The sequence below is a fragment of the Cydia fagiglandana genome, chromosome 18 (assembly GCF_963556715.1).
Source record: "Cydia fagiglandana chromosome 18, ilCydFagi1.1, whole genome shotgun sequence".
NCBI classification, from domain to species: domain Eukaryota; kingdom Metazoa; phylum Arthropoda; class Insecta; order Lepidoptera; family Tortricidae; genus Cydia; species Cydia fagiglandana.
In genome coordinates, this window is record NC_085949.1 from 9,376,925 (window position 1) to 9,390,347 (window position 13,423).

Consider the following 13,423-nt stretch of genomic DNA (forward strand, 5'->3'; position numbering starts at 1 on the left):
AACACTTGCTCATTCTGGGCTATGAAAAGCACTGTATTACTTAACGTTTTATTCAATGCCTCAAACGGTAGAATGAAAAATTGTCAAGTGTCAATTTGTCAAAACCCCAAAAATAAATTTTATAGTTTAACTCGTATTTACTCGTGTTTTATTGTTCATAATATTACGCGCTAATTAGTTTATTTCTATTCCCTTCATTAATCATAAAAGTAAAATGCAGCGGCTTATAAGTTAGTTATTTTATTAATTGTGAAACGCATATTAGAAGAGTGAATCGGAACGTTATGTTTATTTACGTTCTCAAGACAATCACACGCAAAATCACAAATAGTCATTACGCACAAAAGTTCATTGAGCGAAAATTTGTAGTGTGATGTACATACCAAAGCCCTAAAGATGCGGTGGTATCTGCCGGGGACTGAGAGCATAAAGAAGAGGGCCTGCAGATATCTGCTCCAGCGTTATTTGGGCAATTACCTGGAAGAAAAACTAACTCTTGATCAGCTGAGTGTCGATCTATACAATGGTACAGGAACCGTGTGCGACGTTAGCCTTGACTGCGAGGTAAATATTTCCTTTATCTCTAAGTAGATTCCTAACCCCGATTAGTAAACTACTCCAAATCTGTTTTTAAATATAGCTATTTAAAAAATAGACCGTAAAATGTTGGTGCGCAATAAACGAAATCAACACGTGCTCGATTTTCAACAAAGAACTTTAGCACTCATTTGAGGAAGAATAAAATAACATGCTCTAAAATTGCTTTGTTCTGTGAATGTCGATAGCACACTTTTCATAATCATAGTTGACATTACCATGAGACAATTTATCCTGTTATCACAAACTGTAAGATTATTTATAAAATCTATGATTGTTATGTCTATATGCTGATGTCACACATCTTAGGTACTTGAAAAATATGTAATAATAGCTATTTTATCTGGTACAGGAGTATCTCAATGATAATAGTGGCACATTTAATTCACATTTGAAATAAATACATGATGATGACAGTCTTTCACAGCTAATTTCTCAGTTGATTCAGGTTACTTGAAGACCAATTTGGCTTAATGAAATCATGAATTATTTACTGTCATGAGATATTGTATATTTTCATACCATATTATAGGTATAGTAATAGGGTATTGATACTCAACCTTACACTAAGCTATAATCCTTCTCATGTTCTTATATATTATTTAAACAATCTAGGCAATCAATGAGCTGGGGGACTCGCAAAATTGGCCACTTGAAATTGTCGATGGGCAGATGCAAAAGATCACCGTGACAATACCATGGTCGACATTACTCACCGATGACTCCATTGTTGAGGTCAATGGCTTATCGCTCACAGTCCAGCCCAAAGTGCCGACGGAGCCAGGTATTGTATAATTAATTAGTCATTTTAATGGAATTTTTAGATACCAAATAAAGACTCAAGCAACTTAATAAATAGTGTCCCATACATAATATGTATATCTTAAATTCTTTATCATTCAACTATGTAGTCTCACAAATAATAGTTTACATTACTAAGTTTTGAGCATTTAAGTGATATTTATATTATAAATAACGGTAACTGTCTCAAAATGCTACCACGTCAGGAACTAATGTTGGCATGCTTACTGTTTGATGTAATAAACACTCAGACTCCAAACTATCTATACAAAAAATTGGTTTGGTCAACAAACAGAAGCTGTCACTCAGTTAGAGCCCCGCGTATTCTGATGCTGCAGCCTCAAAAATACCGGGCTGCTGCCTTTAGGGGAAGTTTTAGGTATAGTGCTACAAAGTGTTGGAATAACATACCGCCACCAATCCGTATATTAAAAAGTAAACCTCAATTTAAAAAAAAATTACGCCAATACTTACTAGAAACACAAAAACGAAATGCTTAAACTTAACCCCACCCCTCACACCATTACCTGCCATTACCTGCCGTTACGTACCTATACCTATCGCCGCCTGTCCACTTGCGTTCACATCATATTAATCTTATAATACTTAATTACTACAAGTAAGTATTTAACTATACGTCATACTTTGTACACACACACACATACACACACACCGTTCCTCGACACATATTATGTATATTCTATTTTTATTTTTTATTTTTTTCAATTATTTATAATATCCACAATTACAAATGTACAAATACATATAGATACATACATATATATATATATATATAATTTTAATTATATATATTTCATACATACATCGACCAGCGCTGCACTGGTCGTTCATAACTGTAGGTTTATTTAAGGTCCTGACGGAAGATCAGCGCTGCGGTCTCCGCAGTATTTATGCTGAGTCAGCGCCTATTCTTTACCACAACACATGACCCTCTACTTAAAATATGTCAAATATGTAAATTGCTATTACTGCTATTGTATTGTAAAATTGTATGTTGCCTTTTTCTTTTTTTTTGTCTCTTGTCAACTTTCTTTTTGTCTCTTGTTATTATTTATTGTGTCAAAAAGCATGTAAGTTGTGGTTGAATAAAGCTTTTATCTATCTATCTATCTATATTTTATCTAGATGATTTCTATTTGATCTCCTAAAGGTTCGTCATAAATATATATTGCATACTTAAATTATCTGTTTAATTTATCTATAATATTAATGATGAGATGATGACAGTTACACAGGGTTTTATTCCCGTTTTGTTAAACATAATATTGTTACCCCATAATCTTATGCATTTCGACTTACATTTAGTTTAGTACATTTTCTTTATTAACATTGCTCGTAGCATCCACAATGCTGGAGTCCATGTGGTCCTCCATGTCCTCATCCATGCAGCTGGCTGAAGAATGTCTCCGGAAAGAGGCTGCTCCCACAGAAACCAACCCTGTTGAGGGAATAGAAATGTTTGCTCATGCCATAGATTCAAGTAAGTACATTAGAGCTAATTTTACCTACAGTTTACTTATGATATGTATGTTTTATTTCCATGAGTTTCTTTTACTCCTTGATGGTCTTATTCCAATTTTGCATTATTTCGGAATCAGACACCGTTATGCCTAAGAGAGGATCAAGTAAAGGGAAAAAAATAAGTATAATGAAAAAGGGGATTGAGTTTTTTGCTCAAGTTATAGATTTATGCCAGTACATTTAAACTAACTTTTGTTTATAAATAAAACACTAGTGTGACGTGTACAATGACCAACTTTATTGACTGTGCAAAGAATGTTTTTACAAAAACAGGGAGGAAACTTTGTGGTTCCTTATAAAAATATTTTTTTACTGTACTGTTAGTTATATCAAGTATTTTCATCAGACATTTTTTGCAGTGTAGTACAAATAACACAAGTAAATTTAGTTGTGGTTGAACTATGTGCATGCACTAGGGTTGCCAGATGGTCGGGATTTGGCGGGATTCTCCCGATTTTTAGCATGTGTTCCCGATTCCCGACATAGTGTAAACTGTCCCGAAAAACAGCTTCACGTTATAAAACAATAATTTCAAGTTCCGAACTGTCGTCGAGCAAGCGAGCTGACGTAATGCCAATAAAGCCAATACCAATACCAATAAAGTAAAATATCGTTGTTTTTAATACAATTACCTACTAAAATTTGAATGAATTTTTTTTCCCGACTTAAGTCCCAAAATCCCGAAAAATTGATATTGTTTCCCGATAATAGCGCCTTTCGATCTGGCAACCCTAATGTGCACTGTGGACGGTCATTTAATTATTTATTTATGTGATTTTACTCACAATACCTACCAACTGAAACAAAACAATAACATGAAAAGTTCAACCATCCAAAGTTCATCCATGTTGCCCAAAAGGGATTAAAGCAGACAATGCCAAAGACTTATTTAAAATACTTGTACGTTGATATTGTTGATACATAATATCAGTATTATATTCAATTCTATTTCTAATACCATTAATTCAAATTTGACACTTCTTTTATGGTGGGCCGCTAGATGATATAGATAACTATGATAAGCAATTAATCATGGCACATTTGGGCCCGTTGATCGCTTGTTTGGCACCATAGAAACATAGTTTAATTTCATATTTTTATATTTGCAGTTTTGAGTCGTGTAAAAATCCGTTTTGTCAACACGAAGATAAGATTGGAGCATGTTCCCAAGAATGGAAATAAAGGAATTGCCTTAGAAATACACATAGAGAAGTGAGTATACTGATGAACGTGGTTCCTACGATTCGTCATTGATTCATTCACATTCTTTATTGCAAATTTCCTCATCGGTAGCGACCTTCACGCATATGATTATAACACGCGTGCCTACTAGACTATCAGCTGATAACCTTGTAATTTATGTCACTCCAATGATAAAATTATGCCAAAATCCGCAATTTTTATTGATTTATGTAAACACTTACCCCTTTGACCCCCAAACACATCTACAGACACGTACAGTTACAGTGTAATATCGACCTTCATGCATTCCAATTAAGTTTACAATGGCGCGTTATGTATAATAGGCGTGGCGTTCAAAGGGTCTCAACATTATGATTATGTATGTCAAGTTATTAACATGTCTTGCTATTATTAGCTAGTTGTAGGTATAATCTATAATAATAAGTAAACTGGTTTTTTTTACCCAACATAAACTCATAACTCTCATAAGATTCAATACATAGATTTTTTTACTCTACTTACATGTAACAAAAGTTTGTAAGTTTCGTAAATCACCAAGGTATTTTTTTCTAAACTGACAAAATGAAATTCCAGGATTGACTACTACGACGAAGCAGGAAACGAGCCCACTCCAGAAGTCACTGACCCAGAAAAAACTAAAACCTACATTGTAGCCACATACTCGAACAAAAAGATCAAATTCGAAGGTGTCACTCTATACACGGACGAGTTTCCGTCCAAACTACGGACAATGGCCCGAAGCCTTGTTCTTGAAAAGTCAGTCTCATCACAAGCAGATAAGGCTGAAAATAGCCAAGCAGAAGCTACGGACCCAAACCAAAGCATGATCTCAGATGTTTTCTATGAGACTAGAAGTGTCATATCAACTATAGAATCCGATCCTATCAAAGAACTTATTGAAGAAGTGACATCTCATCCAGAACTGTCTAGGGAAGCAACACCAGAAGAGAGGGCGAGCCAACCAGAACCCATACTATTCGCTAAATTGACCGGTCAACAAGAATTGTCTCTCAAAATGAAACATTCTGAGGAAGTTGAAGGGCCCATGGTGGAACTGAAGATGTTATTAGGATCATTTATTGTATTTATATCGCCTAGGCAGTTGCATACGTTGATAGAACTAGTCAATGCGCTGAATCAACCAGATTTAGAAGATAGAAGGTAATATTCCTTCTAAATACCCATTTATAAACAAACTCCCGAACAAGCCGGGTTTCGAAAAGGCTATAGTACCATAGACCACATCCATACGCTGCGGCAAGTTATACAGAAGACCGAAGAGTATAACTTACCATTATGCTTAGCGTTTGTGGACTATGAGAAAGCCTTCGATTCGGTGGAAACATGGGCGGTGCTTGAGTCTCTTCAGCGATGCCATATTGACTATCGGTACATCGAAGTGTTGAAGTATTTGTATAGTAACGCCACCATGTCGGTCCGAGTACAGGAGCAGAGCACGAAGGCGATTCCATTGCAAAGAGGCGTAAGGCAGGGAGACGTTATCTCTCCGAAACTGTTTACTGCCGTAATGGAAGACACCTTCAAGCTCCTGGAATGGCAAGGACTTGGCATCAACATCAACGGCGAATACATCACTCACCTTCGGTTTGCCGACGATATCGTAGTCATGGCAAAGTCGATGGAGGAACTCAGCATGATGCTCGATGACCTCAACCGAGTTTCACAACGGGTGGGCTTGAAAATGAACATGGACAAGACGAAACTTATGTCAAATGCCAATGTTGTGCCCATCCCAGTCTCTGTTGGGAACTCGGTACTCGAAGTTGTTGACTCGTACATCTACCTAGGACAAGTAGTCCAATTAGGTAGGTCCAACTTCGAGAAGGAGGTCAACCGCCGAATCCAACTCGGTTGGGCAGCGTTCGGGAAACTACGTAATGTCTTTTCGTCCGACATACCTCAGTGCCTCAAGACGAAAGTCTTTAATCAATGTGTGTTACCAGCGATGACTTACGGCTCCGAAACGTGGTCTTTCACTATCGGCCTCATCTCAAAATTCAAAGTCGCTCAACGAGCTATGGAGAGGGCTATGCTCGGAGTTTCTCTGCGTGATCGAATCAGAAATGAGGAGATCCGTAGACGAACTAAAGTCACCGACATAGCTCACCGGATTAGCAAGCTGAAGTGGCAATGGGCAGGCCACATTGCGCGCAGAGAAGATGGCCGATGGGGTCGAAAAGTGCTCGAGTGGAGACCACGGACTAGCAAACGCAGCGTAGGACGTCCACCCACAAGATGGACGGACGACCTTGTTAAAGCCGCCGGAAGACGCTGGATGCGGGTGGCTTCCAACCGGTACGAATGGAGGTCCAAGGGGGAGGCCTATGTTCAGCAGTGGACGTCTTATGGCTGAGATGATGATGATGATGAAACAAACACATTTATTATTCATTAGCAAACTTGGCTTGTTATCCCTCTCTTAATGAATTCTGCTAATCCTTGGTTGAAAAGTGGATTGGTTGAAAAATCACAAGGGTACCAGGACAGTTTCCTATTGGTTTTTTCTTCACGCATAGCTACGCTACATCGTGTTGTCCACCGTAGCGTAGAGTTCATGCCTCGCCCTTATACCTATTTTTATCGACGCAAAGAACATTAACACTTCTTGTGTGGTATGTTTTATTGTGGACTTATAAATCAGGCCTTATTTTCTATTGAGGAAATTTAGTGCAATGATGATTAAACGTATGTTCTTTCATCATATAATCTTAATTCTAAATTGAATTAGCGTTACATATTTTTTTTTATAATTCCAGTAATGTACCGCTTCGTCCCAGCGGCAGTAACTTGCAGTGCAAGCCGATGCGGCCGGCTGACTTCCAGTTGATAGAGGCTCAGCTGCTGGGCAACTTTGAGAAGGAGAACGCGAAGCCGAGGACTGGCATGTATGGCTGGTCCGGGCCTAGCTTCGGTAAGAAAATATAGTTAAAAAAATATTGTTTGTGTTATGAAATAGGAATTTAAAAAAAACATTATTATACTTAGTGGCGTCTTAACCTTTTCGACGCCGTGTCAAACACAAAAGCTGACACTCCGACGCCACGTCACCGAAGTGTCAAAACTGAAATTGAACTTTATTTAATGAACGTAGGTCTATTTTGCTCTGTGGTCTGTTACCGATTAATCCGTCTTTCGCGTTGGACCTGCGGTGCGGATATATCGGTTATTGGCGTCCAAAAGGTTAATGAAGGGGAGTTGAGGGTGACAACGGCGGAACAATGACTCTTATTATTATCTTTAAATGTGTAATTATCTGTAGGCAAGCTGATGTGTACTAAACGTGTAAACAACAAATCAGTTTATTTAAGTCTAATAATTATGTGTGTACATGCAGCAGTTTTTTTTTTCCGTCAAGACCGTACATGGTAAGATGCTTAACAGATCAGGAGAGGCAAGAAGATGAAAATCAATTTAAATGAACGAACGTTTAATAGTTAATCTCACCTAATATCTGCTTAACTTGTCCGTTGCAGAAGAAAGTGACCCAGAAGGTGACAACTTCCATCCCATGACGTCACCCGGCCAAATGGCCGAGAGTTTCTCGTCTTCAGTTAGCTCGATGAGTGCAAGTATGACGTCCAGCGTTAACATCCCTACGGTGCAGCCAAGAATTAAAAGGAATAAAAAAGGTAATTGATCGATTTTCAACTTTAAGTCAATTAGAATAAGATCCCTTTTCATTTGATTTAAAGTCTTTTATGACTATTAATGTACGGTACGAACGAGTGAGAAATGGACTTAAAATCCTTATGTATAAGGTTTATTTTTGCTTGTTACAGTGCCACACATTGATGGCGATCCTACAGCAGAAGTATCTCACATGAGTTTTCGGGTTGCCTCGCTGTCCTGCGTACTTTTACATAAGGTTCGTACAGATTACTAAATTATAAATTAGGTACATAACGATAAGGTTATTTTAGATATTTACAAAAATTGTGTCCCAAACGACACAATTTTTGTAAATATAGACTATGAACGTGAGTTTAGCGCAGTTTACTTATTAGGCGCACGCACGCGGGCGCCATTGTATATGAAATCTATCGTATGCGACCGCACCAGTTAGCGTTGCTCAATACTATTTTCCGTTAACCTGCTCACCCGCTCGTGCAACCGCATCAGCTAGCGGACGCCCTTAGGTCTCATGAAAATAAACAAAATTTCGAGCAAAGGGCACTTAGTAATAAAAGAGTTTTTTTTTTTCAGGATATTTTAGTCCCCGCTCCACTAACCTCCGACTGCATATCACCGGTCAGTGCTAGCAAAATGCAAGAGATATCAAATAAGTTCTTTGAGACATTACAAGACATCCCCGTGACTAACAAGGCTATTCAAGATGCTGCCGGTAGAAACCATTTAAGGTAACATATATTAGTTTGATCTATCAACAAGCAAATGTAGTATAACATCACGAAAGCGCCACTTACGGACGCTTTTATGTTACCTAATGCTTCTGAAAATGCTAGCAAGATAATTTTTAGTCTAAGATCAATAGGTGTATTGCCTGACACAAAAAATGTGCAGTGTCTATCCATAACTCCTAGCATTCTCATTTCTCAGTATTAGTAAAGGACTAGTGTTCAGAAGTGATAATAATAAAGGAACCAAAAAGAAAAAATACGGAATAAGATTATGTACAGTTAAATAATTTTCGAACATACATAAACACGTACCTATTTAGGTACGTGTACATACATTTGTACTATACATTTGTATGTCTATGTCACATAAGACACCCAACGCAAATATTGATCAAACAAAATAACGCAGAACTTTAAAAGCTTATTTACTGTTTTCCTGTCTAGGCTCATGGCCTCAGAGATGACGCTAGACGGAAGCGAAAAGGTCACGACTCGAGGCAGTCAGACCGTATGCGAAGCAGCCATACAACAACTACTGATACAGGAATGTCTGTATTACAAATCAGAAAGTGGCACTACGGAGTCTGACTGCTTTGACCTGCTGAGGTTCGAAGCGAAAGGTATGTTAGGTCTACTCTAGAAGATAAAAGGTCACGACGCGCGGCAGTCAGACCGTATGCGAAGCAGCCATACAACAACTACTGATACAGGAATGTCCGTATTACAAATCAGAAAGTGGCACTACGGAGTCTGACTGCTTTGACCTGCTGAGGTTCGAAGCGAAAGGTATGTTAGGTCTAGTCTAGAAGATAAAAGGTCACGACGCGCGGCAGTCAGACCGTGTGCGAAGCAGCCATACAACAACTACTGATACAGGAATGTCTGTATTACAAATCAGAAAGTGGCACTACGGAGTCTGACTGCTTTGACCTGCTGAGGTTCGAAGCGAAAGGTATGTTAGGTCTACTCTAGAAGATAAAAGGTCACGACGCGCGGCAGTCAGACCGTGTGCGAAGCAGCCATACAACAACTACTGATACAGGAATGTCTGTATTACAAATCAGAAAGTGGCACTACGGAGTCTGACTGCTTTGACCTGCTGAGGTTCGAAGCGAAAGGTATGTTAGGTCTAGTCTAGAAGATCAAAGGTCACGACGCGAGGCAGTCAGACCGTATGCGAAGCAGCCATACAACAACTACTGATACAGGAGTGTCTGTATTACAAATCAGAAAGTGGCACTACGGAGTCTGACTGCTTTGACATGCTGAGGTTCGAAGCGAAAGGTATGTTAGGTCTACTCTAGAAGATAAAAGGTCACGACGCGCGGCAGTCAGACCGTGTGCGAAGCAGCCATACAACAACTACTGATACAGGAATGTCTGTATTACAAATCAGAAGGTGGCACTACGGAGTCTGACTGCTTTGACCTGCTGAGGTTTGAAGCGAAAGGTATGTTAGGTCTAGTCTAGAAGATCAAAGGTCACGACGCGAGGCAGTCAGACCGTATGCGAAGCAGCCATACAACAACTACTGATACAGGAATGTCTGTATTACAAATCAGAAAGTGGCACTACGGAGTCTGCTTTGACCTGCTGAGGTTTGAAGCTAAAGGTGGGTTAAGTTTTTAAATCAAGTAGCAGGTAATTCTTAGAATCTTAATTCAGCCAAATTTATTTAATTCTCCCTGTGCCGGTATCTGTATATAATTGTATCCTCGTCCTTGTTAGAAATTTGGATTTAAAATATTGAAACTTTCTTGATATAATAGTACAAATATAAAACAATCGGTAGTCAAAAATTGCAACAGCAATGAAATTTTTAATTTTAACAGAGATTGTTATTAAATCATGAGTTACTAACAGAGCCATACTTTTAGACGCGACACAAATGAAAAATAATCTAGATTTTAAGAAGTAACACTTGAAATGTATGTGTCGAACAGATGATGAAGACGCCAAAGCGCCGCCAAGACCCGACATCAGGATCAACCTCAAACAAACTTCCAAATACACGCGGGTCGCTGGTGAGAAGAAACTCGTCTATCCCACAACGGATGTTGTGTAAGTCCACCATTTTATTCATACTACAATTTAGTTACTGGTTTCAGAGAAAATGGTGAAATGTACCCTTAAATATGTACTTTATGTACCACCGTAGTTTGGCATATATACCTAGAATGGGTTCGGCTTGGGAGTAAAATCTGCAGCCGGACCATGCCTGGATCCGCTGATATCCGCCATTTCAAGATATAATTTAAAATTAAATAACAGATGAATGTACCTGTTAAGCACCTGTTGATAATTGTCTTTTTTATTTCATAAATGGTCTTATATCTTATTTTTTATACATTTAATTTTTTTGGGTATATGTGGAATCGTATGCACCTGTCAAAAAAATAATAGCAAGTTTACGTGCATAGTATGTAAAGTACACAGATTGGGGACTTAGGGGCGCTTGCTTGCCACAATCTTTGTATAAATAAATTCTTACCTGATACCTAAGAAATCATTACAAATTCGTTGACAGGTGGCCAATAATGAATGGCTTACTCACAGGCATGAATGACAGACACTGGTCATTCAACATCAATTTTGTTAGAGACAGGCGACTGTGTTTTATTCATAGCTTTAAGATGCTATTCAGAGGTCTCCTGGCTTGATCTAGCGTTCCACGCGAGCGGACTTGGGACGTCACACACAATTTTATTTAATTACAGGGTAAAATGTCTCCCATGCTACATAGACGTGGAACTGACAATAATAGAGCGAATGTCGGCCACGTTCTTCAACGGACCGTCCACCACAGCCTCGCCGCCGCCGAACAACGCGCAGAATCAGTTCAACTGTACGCTGCACTGCCCGGACCTTAACGCTACATTAAGGTATTCATAATGCTGTACTGTGTTATTGCTGAATAAAGCTAAACAACACAAGTTACATTCGTCACTGTTTATATGAACCGAAACTAAACGGAACATATTGTGGACCGAATTAACACTTTCGGTGCCAAGCGCCCCGTTTACAGTACGTGTTATTGGCAGCGAATGTGTTAGTAGTAGCATTAAGTAAATAAGGTCCCATCCAAAAATAAGAACCTCGGTCAAAAATAATTCCACAATTTTGGTACAGAAAAAATCTAAGTACATTGGGAATGTTTTAAAGTTATATAAGTTTTCATTAACTTTTGCAAAAATACGAAACATTTTGTTTTCCTACGTAAGTCATCTCATTCCAGATGTAGTGCATAATTCTCTGCCATCGTATTTTCTTGGAAACGTCAACCTCTGTACTTTTTGTACTAAGACTGACTGAAATAGCGTAACACGGTCGTGCGTTTCCGTGAAAATACGATGGTAAAGGATTATGCACTACATATGTAGTAGTTAGATGTAAGTAAGCTTGAGAATAAACGCTTTATTTATTTTATTTTTTTATTATCTGTAGCTCTCTACAGATTTCCACCGGTTTATTTGCGTGTGTACAACCCAAGTAGTAAATGTGAGACGCTTTTCTCAGGTTTCCAATAGTGGACCTCCGGCCAGGCATCAGCCGCGAGGTGCGCCGCGTGCGACCAGACTACCTCGTGTTCAAGTTCCAGAAAGTGAACATCAACTCGCAGCAGACACCCAGCGGCCGCCCGCAGCCGACCACCGTCACTGTTAAAGCCATGAGTCTAGATCTGTACTATCATGTAAGTGTGAGAAAATATACCATCGTATTTATAAACATAAATAACATCGAAGACACTATTACATGACGAACTATATTACAACAGTAAACGGGCAGGTTGAACTCTCGATAACTTCACATGATGTTTTTGCACTATGAGCTCTCAGTGCTAAAGTGAAACAGACTACAATGAACGTGTTTATTCTCGGAGCTAGAACTTACACCCAGTGGCGTAGCTAGGGGGGGCGGCGGGGGCGGTCCGCCCCGGGTGTCACCCATTTAGGGGTGACACCCGACCGTGAACATCAGTAGTGCCACCTATAAAAATTCGTAAAATCATGTAAAATGAAAGCGATGGAGTAAATCCTGAGCTATGTAACATAAATTACAATTACTCTTTTTAAATATATTGTACAATTTTGATTGAATTTTGACACCCACAATTTCCGCACCGGGTGCCACTCATGCTAGCTACGCCAATGCTTACACCACCAGGAATATATAATCATTTGTAGAAAAGGTCGAATAAGTGCATCTTCGTTAAAACATCAACTTGGCTCATCATGATTTATCACTGTTGAGTTGTTGACTTTTAATTTAATTACATATTTTTTAGGAAAACGAAACATCTTCTGGTACTCACATGGCTAAAACTACTATGGATGACGCATTTGCTGGCGATGTCCTAAAAGGTGATATCACAGCACCATTGCCAATGTAAGTTTCTATTAATAATGTCTTAAATTTCAAGATAGAAGTCCGATTATAAGTTATGGTAAAAAAGAAAAAAACTTTATTTTTTAGGATTACTCTAACTTTCAAGCCAAGTAAAACGCCCAAGGGCCCATTCGACTCGCTCCACGAAGAGGCAGCGTTCGAGCCCGTGAGCACCAACCCCATGACCACTTCAATGTACATAATGAACAACTTACACAGCTCCCAGCCTAGCCCCTTTAGTGCCAAGAAAACTGCACACCAAAGCTTTACGAAACACGAGGGCAGTCCGCACGGTAAGTGAAAGTGAAAAGCAGTCTATGAGTTCAATTTCTACTGACTTGCCTATTTCAGGGTGAACACCGACTGTATTACGATTGTAATTAAACAGTATCTCAGCCAAATTATCTTCGGATTGCCCAGCGCATTTGTTTGTGGTATCTTTCAACCAAGTGGGAAACCAGAATTTTGCCAGTTTTATTTCCTGTGAAAACCCTATTTAGGGTTGGTTGCACCAA

The 13,423-nt window shown here is 38.9% G+C and overlaps 2 protein-coding genes across 2 annotated transcripts in view; one reads left to right on the forward strand and one right to left on the reverse strand.

The window, feature by feature from the left end:
• Window positions 1–13,423, reverse strand: part of LOC134673527 (F-box only protein 11) — a 338,938-nt gene that overhangs the window by 236,937 nt on the left and 88,578 nt on the right. The window lies entirely within an intron of this gene.
• LOC134673042 (autophagy-related protein 2 homolog A) overlaps window positions 154–13,423 on the forward strand; it is a 37,109-nt gene continuing 23,839 nt past the window's right edge. The window contains exons 1-15 of the mRNA XM_063530982.1: window positions 154–564; window positions 1,213–1,381; window positions 2,759–2,899; window positions 4,050–4,152; window positions 4,717–5,304; window positions 6,921–7,075; window positions 7,638–7,793; window positions 7,944–8,029; window positions 8,368–8,522; window positions 8,967–9,142; window positions 10,466–10,583; window positions 11,240–11,404; window positions 12,039–12,213; window positions 12,808–12,908; window positions 12,996–13,201. Of these exons, the coding sequence (XP_063387052.1) occupies window positions 397–564; window positions 1,213–1,381; window positions 2,759–2,899; window positions 4,050–4,152; window positions 4,717–5,304; window positions 6,921–7,075; window positions 7,638–7,793; window positions 7,944–8,029; window positions 8,368–8,522; window positions 8,967–9,142; window positions 10,466–10,583; window positions 11,240–11,404; window positions 12,039–12,213; window positions 12,808–12,908; window positions 12,996–13,201 (2,662 nt within the window). The 5' untranslated portion in view covers window positions 154–396. The remainder of the gene's footprint in view (window positions 565–1,212; window positions 1,382–2,758; window positions 2,900–4,049; window positions 4,153–4,716; window positions 5,305–6,920; window positions 7,076–7,637; window positions 7,794–7,943; window positions 8,030–8,367; window positions 8,523–8,966; window positions 9,143–10,465; window positions 10,584–11,239; window positions 11,405–12,038; window positions 12,214–12,807; window positions 12,909–12,995; window positions 13,202–13,423) is intronic.